Source organism: Rissa tridactyla, chromosome 18 (genome assembly GCF_028500815.1).
Source record: "Rissa tridactyla isolate bRisTri1 chromosome 18, bRisTri1.patW.cur.20221130, whole genome shotgun sequence".
In the NCBI taxonomy this organism is placed as follows: Eukaryota; Metazoa; Chordata; class Aves; order Charadriiformes; family Laridae; genus Rissa; species Rissa tridactyla.
The window spans coordinates 485842-501271 of record NC_071483.1 but is presented as its reverse complement, the minus strand read 5'-3'; the positions used below and the strand labels follow the sequence as shown (position 1 = coordinate 501271).

The following is a 15430-nucleotide window of genomic DNA, read 5'->3' as shown; positions in this document are numbered from 1 at the left end:
CGATGAGGAGGGGGCGTGGCCGCGCTCCGCCAATCAGGCGGCGCCTCGCGCGCTGCGGGGTATAAGATGGCGGCGGGTGAGCAGAGCGCGGCTCCTTCCGTCGCCAGGCCTGGCTCAGGCTTCGGCGGTTCATTGGTCTTAGTGTAGCTTTATGTTTGTTTATTGGGGTTTTGGTTTTTTTTTTCCTTTTAACTCCTTTTTCCGGGTCGGGGCTCGCGGGAGCAGCCGGCGCCTGGGCGGGAGGAGGAGCCGGGGGCGGGCGGGGCTCCTCCCTCGGGGCGGCCTCGGCCCCGCGCAGCGCTGTTGGGCGCCGGTTGGGCGGCCCGGGGCCGTGCCCGCGGGAGGGGCGTTGAAAGGGGGCCGCTGAGGTAGGGACAGGCCCAGAGCGGGTACGAGTAAGCCCCTGACTGAGAGAGGGCCAGGTCAGGGAGCTGTGGAGGGGAAAGGCTGGTATTTGCCTTTGTGCTCTCAGGTGAGAGGAGGGCACGGTCCCTATGTCTCAGGGTTCTTTTTCAAAGAAGATTTCTTGTGGGCAGATCATCGGGCTGAAGGAACTGTTAGCCCATGATTGCTTCCTCGTGCTCCCTGTTCTCTTGTCAGGGAGCAGATCCCAGGGCAGTGCAGTGCTGCGGGCTGGTGAGATCTGTGTGGCTGCGGGGAGTGGAGTGGGCAAGGCAGCCAGTCCGTGAGCCTTGGCAGAACTGTGTTTCTCAGTAGCTTTGTCTTTTGATCTCATTATTTACTGAAGCTGTGCTAGAAACCCACATAAAGTATCCACCTTGTGCTGTGTCCAGCTCTGGGGCCCCCTAACATCAGAAGGACATGGGCCTGTTGGAGCGGGGCCAGAGGAGGCCATGGAGATGCTGGGAGGGCTGGAGCCCCTCTGCTGTGAGGACAGGCTGAGAGAGCTGGGGGGGTTCAGCCTGGAGAAGAAAAGGCTTGGGGGAGACCTTACTGTGGCCTTTCAGTACCTAAAGGCAGTTTCTAAGAAAGATGGGGACAGACTTTTTAGCAGGGCCTGCAGCAATTGGATAAGGGGTAGTGGTTTTAATCTAAAAGAGGGTAGATTCAGTTTAGATACAAGGAAGAATTTTTTTTTTTTATGCTGAGGGTGGTGAGACACTGGCGTGGGTTGCCCAGAGAGGTGGTAGATGCCCCGTCCCTGGAACCATTCTAGGTCAGGTTGGATGGGGCTTTGAGCAACCTGATCTAGTTCAAGATGTGATCTAATTCAGGATGCTCATGGCAGGGGGTTGGGCTGGATGACCCTTAGAGGTCCCTTACAACCCAAACTATTCTACGATTCTAAAGTGTGTATAAGTTTCCAAAGAGCCTTTCTTTGGCTGCCCCATGGAGAATGGCCCATCCAGGGCTGGTGCTTTTGCAGTTGGGCATGAGCTGGCTCCAGCATGGTCTGACCGTACAAGCACCAGTGCTGGAACGAGGGATGGGGAGAGAGTGGCAGCAGACAGCCCTGCCTTGCATCAGTTTAAGACCCATTTAAACTGTTAAGGAGCATTACCCTGGTGTAAATCCTCAAACAGCCCCTGAATTCAGCACACTTCTGTGGGGAATGGCAGGGGGCTCTGGGCTCGCTTGTGTAGTTACCAGAGTTCTGCTTCCAGAGCCAGTCGCTGTAGGGCTGAAAGTACAGTGTAGTTGCAGTTAGGTGAATTGTGAAGTTCACGGCAGTAAAGAAACCATTTTCTTGTCTGTAAACATCTCCCAGTGTCCCTTTTGTAAGCCAGTTCCAGCAAAAAGGCTTAAAATGTTTGGTTCTAGTTCAGGTCCTTATTGGTTAGGAGCTAGATTATCAGACTGCTACAGTCTATAGGACTAAATCCACATTTAACTTATTTTTATCTGCCTTTTGTTTCTCTTTGAAGCACTTAAGTACTTGTAGCTAAATTGCAGAACTCCAGGCAAGTACTACCTAGCGAGGACTGCCTGTGACTCCCTGTGTTATATAGGTCCTTATATAGGTCCAACCTATATAGGTTTTGTATGTATGTAGGTGATTCCCGAGGTATTTTCTTTCTTCAGTGTGATTACAGCATTATTCTGGAAGTGCTGATTTTTATTATTTGGACAGAATGACAAGAGGAAGCAGCAGAACTGGGTTTTATTCCTGGAGTAGGTAACCCTCCCCGTTTTTGAAAGCAGTGAGTAGTCAAAGGTACAGAAAGACAAAAGGTATTGCGTTAAATCTGTTGGACAAAGAAGACAGGAAATACCTTTCCTTAGTCCAGATTGTCCTGCTGGGTGAGGGTCAAATGCAGGCCTTTCAAGTCAAAAGATTCGTGTTAGTTTAAGTCCTCACTAAGAGGAAAACAGGTTTTGTTTGTGAATACTTTTAAACTAGTGAATTTTACGGGAAGGTTCTTTATCTTTTGATCTTTCATTATAATACATGTTTTGTATACAAGTCTGTTAGTGACTAATACCTGCTGAATGTCCTCTTAGCTCCCTGACAGAGTTATTCTTCCGTTGCTCAGTTTTTCCTAACCCAAAAAAAGACTTTTTATTTGTTAAGTATCTTTGAAGGACGGAGGTGGGGGTTGGGAGATGGGGGGGATGTCTGTGAGGCTTTATTTAATACCTAAAGTGTGCTCTGTACTTTAAGGTCAAAAAAAATAATTTATGAGTACTGGTATCTGGTGTTACAGTGACTGATTTACAGCAGCTTTGGAGGAGATGGTACAGACTGCAGTGATGATTTGGGCTTGTATTATTCCTGCTTGATAAAGCCAAACAACCTGAGAACACTGAGGGAATGAGGGTCTGGTTGTTGTTAAGACCTAAAATGGTCAGGAGTAGAGGTAATGGAGACCAGGGAGTTAAAATTGTGCCTGCTGTACCTCAGCTAGCATTTTTGCTTTCCCCGTTATATTATTGTGTTTTTGGAAAAACAGACGAGTTTCTCTTATTTAAGATGTTGTCTTTTGCTGGCAGATTGGAGCTGACTCTTGCTGACTTCGGAAAGGGCTGATCAAAGGGCACCAGGGTCAGATGAACTTCAGAACAGGCTTCTAGAGCAGAAGGCGCGGGGTCACTGAGATACAGGAACCAACAGCAACATGGATGACCATTCCCTTCATGCCTTTGGGCCTAGTCTTTCCCATGAATTTAAACCTACTGTTCATGATAGAGTTCCCAGGGCCAAAAGGCTGTCGGATTCCGCAGAGCAGGTTCAGGCCCAGCACTCAGCTAAGAAACCTTGTGTGTTGAGTCATCACCGTAGCACTCCAGATCCATCAGAGAAACTGCTGCTGTGTTCCCCAGATTCTGCCTGCTTTCAAGGATCCTCTCATTTTCTGGATGATGTTGGCCATGATGACCTTGTTGCCAGTTCTGCGTCAAAATATGATGATGTAGCCATTTCTCTAGATACAACCAGATGTTTTGATGATAGCGAGCCAGATGACTCCTTGTTGGAACTGTCAGACAGTGAAGAAGGGAATTCTCCTTTCAATTACACTGAGGAAGAGATCCAGGAAATCTTGGCAGATAATTGCGTGGAATCTGAGCGGTACCTAACTAGAAAAAGCACTCTGAGCCAAAATGTAAACGGAGAGAGTGAAAAGGACGAGAGCAGCAGCTGCACTGGCGTATCAGTCATCAGCGAAGATGCAAGTGTGGCCTCAGAGATCACAGAGACACCAAATGAACTTCTGTGCAGAGACTGTTCTTCACCTGATTCTGAATGTTATCCTGGCCTTTTGAATGAAAGTGCTAGTTTGGACAAGAACTATCTGCAGTCATCCCAAGTAAATTGCATGTTGTTTGACCTTGACATTCCGGAGCTTCTGAGTCTTAGCCCAATTGATGCCGACTATGTAGATCACCCTCTGGAGGACGATTATTTGGAGGAAGCTGAAAGAGAAACTTCAGAAGAAATCATAATCGATTGTCTAGAGTATGATAGAATGGCTAGTAGCTGTGTTCCCAAAGAATCCTTGGAGGAGCTGATGTCTAACGGCCGGCAAAGCCTGGGTGTGGGTTGCCTGGGAGGGACTCCTTTTGCAAGCAGAGATGTGCCTGGCTCCTGTAGTGATCGTGAGGAAAGCTCCATGCCCTCTTCTCACCCTGCCTGTGGCCAGAGGAGAGCTGATGAGAGTTCAGCACCGCTGTTACCAAGGTGTCCCACTCCCAGGTCCAGAAACCGAGAATTTTCTAAAGAAACAAAGAGCTGTTTTTCACGGAAATTAAACTTTGTAGAGGATGATGGAGGGCAGGAATCTTCAGCAGTTGAACAGCCATCAAACAGCATTAAAGTAAACACATCTTAATTCTTGTAACTAAAACATTTTTTAATTCTATTCCTTTTGATTGGTACTTGTAGTAATGTCTATATGCACACAAGTCTGCATTTTTACACAGTAAGGGAAGGTTTTTCAAGCGGAGCAAAGTGTGATTTTTCATATAACTGTATAAGCAAGACTTATGTGGAATAATTTTCTATTAGATACTAATCCCCTTTCTCTTTATCTTTCTAGTTAAGTGATACAGCTGTAGGCCAGATTGGGCAGGAAGAGACAACCAGTGGGAAGAAGCTTGGCAAAGTTATTCCTGTGCCACAGGAGGAGGAGGAGGAAAGGTAGTTTCTTAGGAGTTTCTAAATGCCTTTGCACTGTGAAAAATGTCCCAGCAGTTTCCCAAACCAGTTCGGTTGGTTGTGTGCTGGCTTCCTTTTTTTTTTATTTTTTTTTTTTATTTCTTGAGCTGCACTGAAATAGTGGGAAAAGCTCTTCATATTTTACATTGTAAGATACTGTAAGAGGGGGAAGAATATAGGACCGGTCCAAATGGGAAAGGAGGTTGCTAAGGCAGTGCTGGGCAGTGGTCTGCTGGGCAGTGGTCTGCAGGGCAGACAGATGTTTGTGCTGGCGTGGCTCAGTGGCTGCTCTCCTGGAGTGGTTTCCGGCAGATGGCAGCAGCAGAGCAGCTCCGGGCACTGCGCAGGGATGGTTGTCTTCTGCTCTCTGGTGCTACTGGGCCTGGAGTTGTCAGTTCGGTTCCTCTTCCCCGTGGCTGCTGCAGACCTGCTGCACTCAGATGGTCTGTGCGTTGCCGTTCCCAGCGTGGCCTTGAGTAGCATGAAAAATCTGCTGCTTTTGAGGGCTCGCTGCAGGTTCTTGGCTTGTTAATCAGGACAGTGACTTGCTGGTTCACTCAGCTGACGCTCCTCCTTTGCTCTCAGTATGTTATCCTTGCAGCTTTATTCGAATAAATAGGTTTATTTTTGCAATCATAGAAAAGTGCTGCAAGAAGTTCATGTCTCTAATAGTTCTACAGGACACTTTGTCCCCTCTGTCGTCTGTAACCTAATTTGACAAATTGTCTAAAAAAAAAAAATTAATGCTGGCTTTTATTTTAAAGCCTGAAACAACGGACATGCATTTCAGAAGCACAGCTTGAGCAAAAGAAACATTTCTATCCAGAGTGTGCATGCCTATATGAAGAAAACTGTATCTCCTACACCAGGCAACTCCCAGATGGGATGGGGTAAGGCCGTCCTGGTGGGGAGGGCAGAGCGCAGGACAGATATCCTGCAGGAGGCCTGGCGTGCTCGACTTGTATTCTTTGGTGTTTTGAACATACTTGTTTTTCAGAGGGAAGTAAAAAGTGCCTGCTACACTTGCTAGTACTACCATGCACAGAATTCCTGTACAGCAATCAGTCTTGTTCCAGCACTGGTTCGGATGAGTTTCATAGTTTGGGATACCTGGGATGCAGGTGTTTGCTGTGGTAAATCAGGGATGCTCCCAAAAGTGGCCCACATTACCTGGGAAGAGCAGAGCTGAGCTCTGGTTTGTTGTGTTGGGAGGTAACTTGTTCAGTTTATAACTATGAACCCAGACTCAGGGAATCTTTAGCTTAAGTGCTGAGATTTGGGTTTACTATTGACACCTTCTACACATTGCCTCTCTCGATGGTGTCATCTGAGGGCTATCAACTGAGGTTTAAAGGAAGATGTCTGTAAAGAGCAGGTATGGATGTCAGCTGCAGAGCAGAATCTGATGGGTTGATGGGTAGAACTGCGATGTTCTGAAGGGCAAAGAGTGTTCTGGTAGCTTCCAGAGATGGCCTCCCACTGTGGTTACACTGAGTGTTCATGGGTGCAATAATTGTCATTTCTTGAGAGTTATAAGAAACTGACAGTTTTGTGGCTCATTGCATGGAGCCTGCACTTATCTGGGCAGCACAAACAGCTGCATAGCCACAGGGCTGCTTTCCAGCGTATGAATACAGCATAAGTAATGCAGAGGGGACTACGCAAGGAAAGCTAAAATGGCCTGTTTTCTCTTCCTTTCAAATTAAAAATGCAAGACGTATGTTCTGAGTCACAGAAAATCAGGCAGGAGCTCCAAATGAACAAGGCTGGTGAACGAAATAGAGATCTGTTTTGCTGGGGAAGAACATCGTCTGTGATGCAAACAATTTGATTTTCTTATTAGTGCAAACCTCTCTTATTCCAAATAGCTGTAGGCTTGGAATTCAGCCCGACAGACAGCGTGGGCTTTCCCAGTTGTCACAGAAAAACCTTCTCAGTGGGCTGACTTTGACCCTGTATGGTACTTCAGTACACCTGGATCTGCAGCAATGTCTTGTGTATCATTTGTGTAGGAGACACGATAATGCAGAATGATCCCAAGAAATTCCTAAACAAAAATTAGCAGGTTTCAGAGCCAGCAAGGGAGTTCCCTTTGGGAAGCAGTAACTAATATATTGCTGCTACAAATCTTCAGCTCTGTTTTGTATTGCAAATCTCCTGGCATTTGTCTTATGGTAGTGTTCGACTTTGCTATCCTCCCTTCTACATAATCTGTCTGTTCTTCCTTGGATCCTGTCTCTTGCTCCTTGCTCATGTGTTGTCTGGGTGAATTACAGGCTGGCTACAGCAAAGGTTTTGTGTTTTCACTTACCTGCATGGTAACAACTTTCTTGGAAGAAATCCTTTTGTATTCTGAGTAAACTTTTCACATCTAGCCGTCTCGAGTTGAGAGGTAACCTGTGGTTCTAGTTGTTCTTTCTCCATTCTAGTTTCTAGAGGATATTCAATCTGAATAGATAAATTTATTTGCAGCTTCCCATAGGAATCTAAATGCTGCTGAGGCGGTGTTGTAGCAGATGTAAAAATGAGATGCGATTTGAACATCTGCTTGGAAATGGGTGGCTGAAACTGATAATTGACCACAAAAGATTTCTGCCAGCTGACCATTTGTTGGCATTCACACTTCATTATTGCCCTTTATCCAACAGCAAATAGAATCATATCCTTCTTGATGAGATCCTCCTCGGCAATTCTGGTTGGCTCTATATCAGCCTACAAAAGTAATAAGGCTCCTACTTTTGTAACTGTGACTCTTGGCACTGAGTGTTAGCACTCCACTGCTTAGTCTTGACCTCAGCAATGTAGGTAGCTGGATAGGCCTATTTTTAAATGGGCAGGGGAAGAACAAACTTAACAGAAAAAGCATTTGCCTCTCTAAACATAGCCTTCTCTTGGTTTCCACCCAAACATCTGTACTTCAGGAGATCTGCTTTCACAGGTCATTAACATAGCAGTTGTTCACGTGGGGTAGTGCTTGCACCACCTGCTGCCGAGACAAGTATTCTCATGTTATTTGGAGCGGGATGTCTCTCGGCAGAGTCACACACCCCTGGGTACCTGGGAGGCTGAGCTAGCTCCTGTCTGACCTCCAACCGTGGCTTTCTCTGAGTTCTTGAGGCTTAGTTTGGTTGGTAGAGGTTTCTGATGCTTAGCAATTTTATCAGACTTCTTACGACCTGGGAGAAACCTGATAAATTATTTTCTTGGTTACCTCTTGAATCAAAGGGAGAGGAGGAGGAGGAAATACCTTATAAAGAGTCACAGACCATCTGGTCTTACTGTAATAAAAAAGATCAGTATCTTTAAAAAACAGACACAGGTTTAAGGTGATGGAAAGGGAGAATAGTGTAAGGGAACATATGGAGAAACAAATCTGTGAAATACAAATGAATGCTGTGCTAGCAGCCTCTGCCTTGAAAGAGTCTGATCTGTTGATTGGTACTGAGCAGGCTGAGGAAGAGACTTCATTCTTGAAACAGTTCTTACCTGCCCAAACTCCTTTTGCTTGAATGGAAAGCATGCAGGGAAGGTGCAGGACTTGGGCTGTGCTGACATAAAGGGGGAATTTATGGCTGAGCCTAGGAGCGAGATTTCACTTCAAAGCAAATGAAATCCACCTACAAACCCTAAATTTTAAGAGGGATGTGAGAGGGGGTTTGGAGGAGGGGATGGGGTAGGAACTGATAAAGCAGATTGCAGGGAGGCTTGTGCAAGGCGGGTGTTGGGAGCTGTTAGCTGGTCTCAGCAGTCTGATACTCCCTGGTCTACACCACTGGTCCAGGGGCTTCTCTAGTGGCAAACCACGTGGCTTCGGTTTGCAGGTACTTTTGTTGAGATAACCAAAGCTCCTGGTTTCTAAATGAGAGCGGAACTTGCCTGAAAATCTCGTCCTAAATCTGTAGTTTGGTCTCAACTGTTGTGGAAGGATGGGGGATGGACCATGGCCGAGGAGAAGGAAATCAAAATGTTTTAAGTTCTGTTCCATGGCAGTTCACTTTATCTAGGCACCTTTATCTAGGTTGTCATTGTCCCCTTTCCTTGTGTAACGGCCGTAAGGATTCTTACTCTGAGTCTTGGGTTAGATAGTGCAGCACTGTGGTAATAGCTCTCTCCAAATACTTGATGGGGTTAGTTTGCCCCTGCGACTTGCAGAGGAGCTCAGACCTCTTACTGGCGGGAAGTGCTCACGACTCGTGGTGGTAGTTTGCACAACTTCTCTTCCCTCAGGTGCGGGCGTGAAAGGGGCACCCCAGGCAGTAGGAGATGACTCCCTTGTTCCTGTGACCCATTTTGACTGTGAATCAGAATGGCCAAGGAGGGGGACTTTATATAGAAAAGCTGAGAATTTCTGAAAGTTGTGATTTCTTCTAGTCACACACACATCTTCCATCAGCTTATTGCAGACAGTATGGACTGTTTGGGAGTGTCTCCTTTCTTCCTAAACAATGCAGCCTGAAAACATGGATTTTTCAAGAACGCTTCTGAAATCTCTTCTAGGAGTATCTTTTTTTGACAAGAAGTTATTCCTTTGGGTAAATAAAAGCTGATACTGCAGTCTATGAAGGAGACCTGGATTTGCTCAAGAGACACTATGTTCCCTGGAAAGGAAGTGTTACGCAGAGCTGTGATTCACATTAATCACATGACTGCAGTGGCAGGATGGAAAAACCTTTGAGTTTCGACTGGGCAAGGACACACGCTGCTCTTTGCTGAGAGCACCTTGAAACAGTGGACTTCAGCAAGGGCAATATTCCAAGGAAGTTGCCTTTCACTGAGCTGTAGTACCTATTCTGAGCGAGCAGAAGGGCAGATGCTACAGCAAGGTTGGAGTTACTGGTTCTTTTGTATTTTGTGACGCGAATTCAAGGATTTTTGCATTCTGCTGAACCATCTCTTGCCAAGGATTTGCTGTGCGAGGCCTTCAGATCTGCACTTTTGAATAGAGGGGCTTGTTCTGTGTATGCAGATAGCACTGGCTGTATGATCAGTAGTATTGGAGCGCTCGAGTAATGACTAAAAGGTTGGTGCTCTCTGTCCCACGGAACCCTGACTTAGAAAGACCTCTGGGGAGCAGCCTGTGTGATCCAGCCACAACGTAGCTTTCCTGAACTTTAAGATAAATACAGCGTGTAACACGGGTGTCTCTCCCCAGCTGAACAAGTTGCTTTGCTGGCTTGAGACCTCTCTGGTCACTGGCTGCTCTTGGTGAGCAACTGCTGTAGAAACGAAACTCTGTGTTGTGGATGTGGTAAACAGATGCTCCTAGATGTGACAAACTAGATGCCTGAAAGGTTCCTTCCAATCTAGGCAATTATACAGTTCTTTCTCCAAACCAACTGTATTGATAGTGTTTTTGCAGGAGGGACCCTGGTGGCTGTTTGTTCAGGTGGATCTGCAGTTTGTAAATGCAGTTTCCTGAGTTATGCTGATGCCTGTGCACAAATAAGGAAAAAAAAAATAAGACACTGGAGTTGGCTTTTTTCAAAATGCAGATGGGGCAGAGCAGGTTCTAATGATGTGGAAAAGCTTTGTGACACTCTGAGGCCTGGAGATAACCAAGCTCATTGAAATGTAATTTGTTTTTTAATCTTGCTCCAATAAGGCTGCTTAAAGTTTGTGAGGTTTTGTCTTGTTATTTCAGAATGTGCTTAGATGTAGCAAATGAGAACATTTAATGTGTGTACAGCACTTGGTGAGGAAAATTTACCTCTTGTTTAAACTGCTGCGTAGTGGAGCCCTCAGCCTTCTCTGCTGGGCCAGGGAGAAAGAACTTTGCAAAGAAGGTAATAAAGCACAAGGCAGTGTTCCTGAAAGGACAGTCTTTAAACTTTCAGATTGTTACTTACCAAGGTGCAGCCTTAGAATGTGGTTTCCCTTTTAAAACCTCGTAACAAGAAAATGAGGTACCAGCTGCAAGCCCCAAGGAATGGGGAAGGCATTTTCAGAGAAGATGCTGTTCAAGCCTCTCACACATATGCTTCTCTTGTGTTTAACTATTTTACTTACTTTTGCAGAAATCACCCAATGTCCAACAAGAAACCTACCCAAAAGTACAGCCTCACACAGTGGGTGAGCAAGAAGTTGGCCAAACACCACCATTTCCAGAGCATCCCTGACCAGTTCCAACGCAGCCCCGTGACAGCCTTTTCTAATGTCTGATTTTGCTGCTGAGGGACTGTGCTGGTTCTTATTCTGCATTTAGAGTTGTTCTTAATTGTTCTGGGTTTGAGTGGTTTGTATTTTTGTAAGTTGTTTTATGATCTGTTTTTAATAAGGCCAATGGAAGTTTCTGTGTTTTAGAAACATTTGGAACTGGTTTTGAAGTGCAATTTCAATGTGATCTGTTCCTGTATAGGTAACTCCTGTGTTTAGCATCCTGTTTTGTTATGCTTTGAACTGAAAACAACCTCCTCACAGAGCAGGTAACAAATGTAGTTGGTGTTCAAGAGGCAAGGTTGCACGTTGGGTGTGAGGACATAATAGTTCAATGACGGAATCTGGAAAATGGGCTTTGAAGTGGGAAAACTTTTCTTTAAAGCTTGGTCCTAAACCTTGGTGTTAAATCTCCTACAGTGATTGGGCTCCCTTTGAATAACATTAAGGTTTTAAATTGTAAAAACAGCTTATGGCTGCTGTCCCCCTGCATTTGGCAAAGACAAAGTTGTATTAGTTTACTGTAAACTCAGGAGGAGCGGTTGATTTCCCTGGTTTGGGTATGTCTTGTCTTGTGCTGTTGTTCTTTCGGTCCCTGAAAAGTTTGCTGCCTCCTTTGGTTGGTTTTACTTCTGGTTTCATTTGTAACTTCTGTTGTGAAAACGTTTCATGAGATTTGCACTTCTGTTTATAAAAATTTTGCACCTGTTAGATGTAGTTTTCTTTTCTGTTGTGAGTGGTGAGGCTCTCCCCTTTCACTTGCCTGCTTTCTGGAGTGCCCAGAGGAATGTGACCTCATGTTCGTTTAAGCCACACAGTCCGAGAGCAACTGCTGGTCTCTGTGCCGCCTCCATCTCCTTCCCTAACAGAGCGTAGAAACTCCAGCTCATTTGGAGGATTTGTAAAATTGAGAGATAGGTTGATCTTCTGCAAAAACGCGCTTTCCAGGGATGCTTGCAGGATGTGCACAGGCCTTTAGGCGTTGAACTCTTTAGGCGTTTAGAGGTGGATTTCAGAGAGCAAATTAGGCTCATTCATGGAGGAAACCGTACTATATTTTTAGTATAGTAATTTGAATTTTTGGTGACACTGTGATTTTTAAAGAAATAAAATTTAGGCATAGTACTAATGTTTTTCAATAATGTGGTTCATGTATTTTATTATTTTGCTCTTCCATAGCACCTTTCAAATCCAGAGCAGGACAGGAGGAAGTGGCTTTAAAAGCGGGCAAAGTTTGTCACTGTCCTAGATGTGCAGTGACTGAGGCGCAGAGAATCGAAGTAATTTGTCCAAAGGATAAGCAGTGAAGCTTGGAACAGAGCCTGGTATTGCCTGACTGCACTAACTCCTAGATAATACCACCTCCATTAACAAAGTAATCCATATACAGCAGGGATGTCTTTTTTTTTTTTCTGATGGGTTGTACAGGCCTGGGTGGTGCATGCTCACTGTTAGGGCTTTGTGTCAATAATTGATCTTCTCCAGTTAATAACGTGTTCTTAATGCCAGCACAGCCTCTCAGGTGACTCTTGCCACTATAAATTTTGCTCGTGGAGAGCCTTGCATAGATAGAGGAGGTACCATCCCCTGGCGGCCGTGGACTGGGTAGCGTGGGGGTTATTCGCATGTGGTGCTGTTGTCTTTTAAACCAGTGAATCCCACATATTAAACTGAAGAGAGTTATCTGAAAAAGGAATAATTTACTTGTGGTCCTGAGGGCAGTTTCATGTGCTGGCCAGGTGGTGCCATATCTGTAAAGTCCACCTCCTCCTAACACACATAATAAAGGAAAGAAGAAGATTTGCTTCAAATCGCCTTGTTCCAGGCATTTTGAGAAGGCAAGAGGCATAGCAGGAGTCTGTCTGCAGAGCCCATTGCCCCCCCTCCCCTTGCAAAAGCAGACTCGCTTGCCTGCTGGAGGGTTTATCTGATATTAAACTGCTAACAGAGTGGCTCTTTGAAGGCCCAGAAGTAATGCAGGCCTGGCGGCAGCTGTTGCACTCACATACTGCTGGGATAGCGAAGCTCTGTCTCAACCGGTGATCGATGGCCGCTGCTGATCGAAGATGATACAACGCAGCAGTCACGGAGCGGCAGGAGGACCACAGGCAGTCTGCTCCCTTTGCTGTGCACACTGAGGTGTTGCCTTGTATCCATTTGGAGATTTCCATGCTAGCTGTCTTGATTTTGTTATATATCTCTTTATGAGATTAAGCGATGCGTAGCAGTCAGGATGTTATTTATATTAGCCTTCTCTTAAAGCAGGCATTCTGTTGCCAGTTCAGCCACGCTGAGAAAATGAAATTATTCTGAAGAGGCAGCACCTTACCGTGACAGGATGCTGGTGTCTGTACGTGTGCTGTGTCTCAGACCAGCTTCCCTGGGCTGGAGGACCTCAGGCGGCCGTGGGTGCCGCCTCCTGAATGTAACGTGTGTTTTGTCCTCTTTGTGAATGTAAATCTCTCATGTGAATGAACACTGCCATGGAGCTCTGCACTTCGTAATGGGTTTAGGCTTCTGGGCAGCCTTATTGCTGAAGATTTCATTCTTTGACATTGCAACCGTGATTCATGTATGCTGAATGGAAGAGATGCTGCAAGGGGAGGAAGAGACAGTGTGTTAAGCCTTCGTGGAAGGACATTCTGCATGTTTGCTGCTGGAGTGTAGCCAAGGGCTCTGTTTATGATTTTTGCTGTAGTAGAATCCGGCAACATCAGATAAGAATGGAAGAGACTGTTTTGTGCAGGCCCTGCGTGAGCTCTGTGATGAAATGTCTGGCAATTAAAAATTTAATAATCTTCGTCAGTGTACTGCACTCTAACAGCAGCAGCAATGAGACTGAAATCAAACTACCATGTGGCTTTTTCTGCCATCCTCTCAAAAGCTAACCAGCGCTTCCCTGCTTTTGTCCTGTAAGGTAATTCTAAATGGGAGGAAGAAATTATGTCCTGAAATGTAAAACAGTAGTGGAAGCTGATGATAGCTCCCTCTAATTTGAGAGGACATCTAGTACTATGCTGGCTGCATCCTCCGCAAAACAGGTCTGGGTGGCATAAATAGGTTATATTTAGCAGTTGGTGGCACTAAAAGTGTGGGGGTTTTTGTCAGTTAAAAAGGACAGCGATGTGTTGGAAAGTGTCAAATGGCATCGTGGGGCTATGTCATTATTGCCACTCAGTGACTCCGCATCCACTGTGTTCAGATTGCAAGGAAAAAGGTGGCTTTTCTGGCTGCCAACTTTGCTGACTCCATCTGGGATCTAAAATTCAAGCTGTGTCTTTCCTGGCTCTGTCGCTAATAATAAAGATTCTTCATTTGGAACTTAGTTAAACAAAATTGATGCTGATGCACGAGCTGAAGGAGAATCCAGCTCACTTTCCTTGAGACGTGTGGGCTAAAGCACTAACAAGTAGGAACATAATCATTTTAATCTATAAGGTCATCAGACGATTTAATAGACACCAGATTTGTAGAGGAAACAGAAGATATTTTAGCATAACAAGCGTGTTGATCATACAGCTTTTTAACAAATGCTAGAAAGCTGATTGAATTTGGTCAGCCAGGCTTCTGCTTCCAGGCTAGCCAGTAATAGCTCATTACATGTTGTTAGGAAGCTTTTCTGCAAATCTGGGGAAATTACATTTGGTACAACATATGGTATAATCTTCAACTCTCTCCTTGGGAAGTGAAGTCTGACTACTCAGTCAATGAATTGCCATATTTTTATCAGCAAAATGGATGTGCAGCTGTGACATACGCTTTTGAGTGATGTAACCTTTAATGTCTTTGGCAAATACTGGCATTAGCAGTCTGTTCCTCTCCATTTACATCTCCTCCAGAAAGTCATTACCAGCTGAGATTATACTAACACTTTCTGTCGTGTAGGTGTTTCCTCCTCTGATGCTATTGAACTGTCAGGGAATAAGATGCCTAATGTTCTCATTTTCCTCCGAGGAGACAGAGAACAGAGCTTGTGTTGCTGCTTGTTGTACCGAGGGAGGTGGTGAGAAGTGTATGGCGCTGTGTGTTGTGAATTGGAGGGACACGCTGTGCAGGATTGTTTGCTCCACACCGCCTCCTGCGGCTCCGTTTTACTAAACTCGTGGGGGAGGAATATATTGGCTAAATTGTACTTGTAGGCATAATATTACAGTGCTTGAAAGGATGAAGGCGAGTGGTGCTTAACTTCAAACATGCGCTGCGTATATTGGCAAAGGGTTCTGTTTTCCGCTTCTTGCTCCGTATCGTGCCTGTAGTCTCTGCTCAGTTGAGGCTTGGAAATCCAGGGGATTAGTCCTCAGAGGCCGCGCGGCATCGGCAGAGCCGGCTGGAGGGCTGCTTTGCTTTTGAGATCAACAGGGAATCGGCTCTTGCAGGGCGCTCCGGGATCCCTGTCGTGCCAGCCCGCTCCCACTTGCTGCTTTTTAGTATTCATTGAATCCTCCCTTTCCTTAGCTCCTGCTTCCAACAACCAGGCAAAACCAGCAGTCAGGCAAAAACACGTGGGGAGATGTGGGTGGCCTTTCGGGTGCATTCGTCTGTGGCCCAACGTGAGTTTCCTCAGTGCTGTCTTGGGTTTTTTTTCTTGATCTCTTGCCTTTATTGACTGTGAAACACCTCAGGAGTATCTTTTGGCAGCTGTCGATGGGAATGAGGCATCTC

General features: G+C 45.6%; 1 protein-coding gene across 3 annotated transcripts; it reads left to right on the top strand.

Annotated features, from left to right (window-relative positions):
• The first annotated feature begins 54 nt into the window (after nucleotides 1–54).
• LOC128919051 (S100P-binding protein-like) lies at nucleotides 55–12368 on the top strand. 3 transcript variants are annotated; one of them, XM_054224004.1, is made up of 4 exons: nucleotides 55–76; nucleotides 2953–4274; nucleotides 4497–4597; nucleotides 10630–12368. In XM_054224004.1, exons 2-4 carry the CDS (start codon nucleotides 3078–3080, stop codon nucleotides 10772–10774), a joined length of 1443 nt encoding a protein of 480 aa, XP_054079979.1. In that variant the 5' UTR covers nucleotides 55–76; nucleotides 2953–3077; the 3' UTR covers nucleotides 10775–12368. The 3 variants fall into 3 exon arrangements, with proteins under 3 accessions (XP_054079979.1, XP_054079977.1, XP_054079978.1); XM_054224002.1 differs by lacking the exon at nucleotides 55–76 and adding an exon at nucleotides 302–472; XM_054224003.1 differs by lacking the exon at nucleotides 55–76 and adding an exon at nucleotides 2100–2176.
• The last annotated feature ends 3062 nt before the right edge of the window (nucleotides 12369–15430 follow it).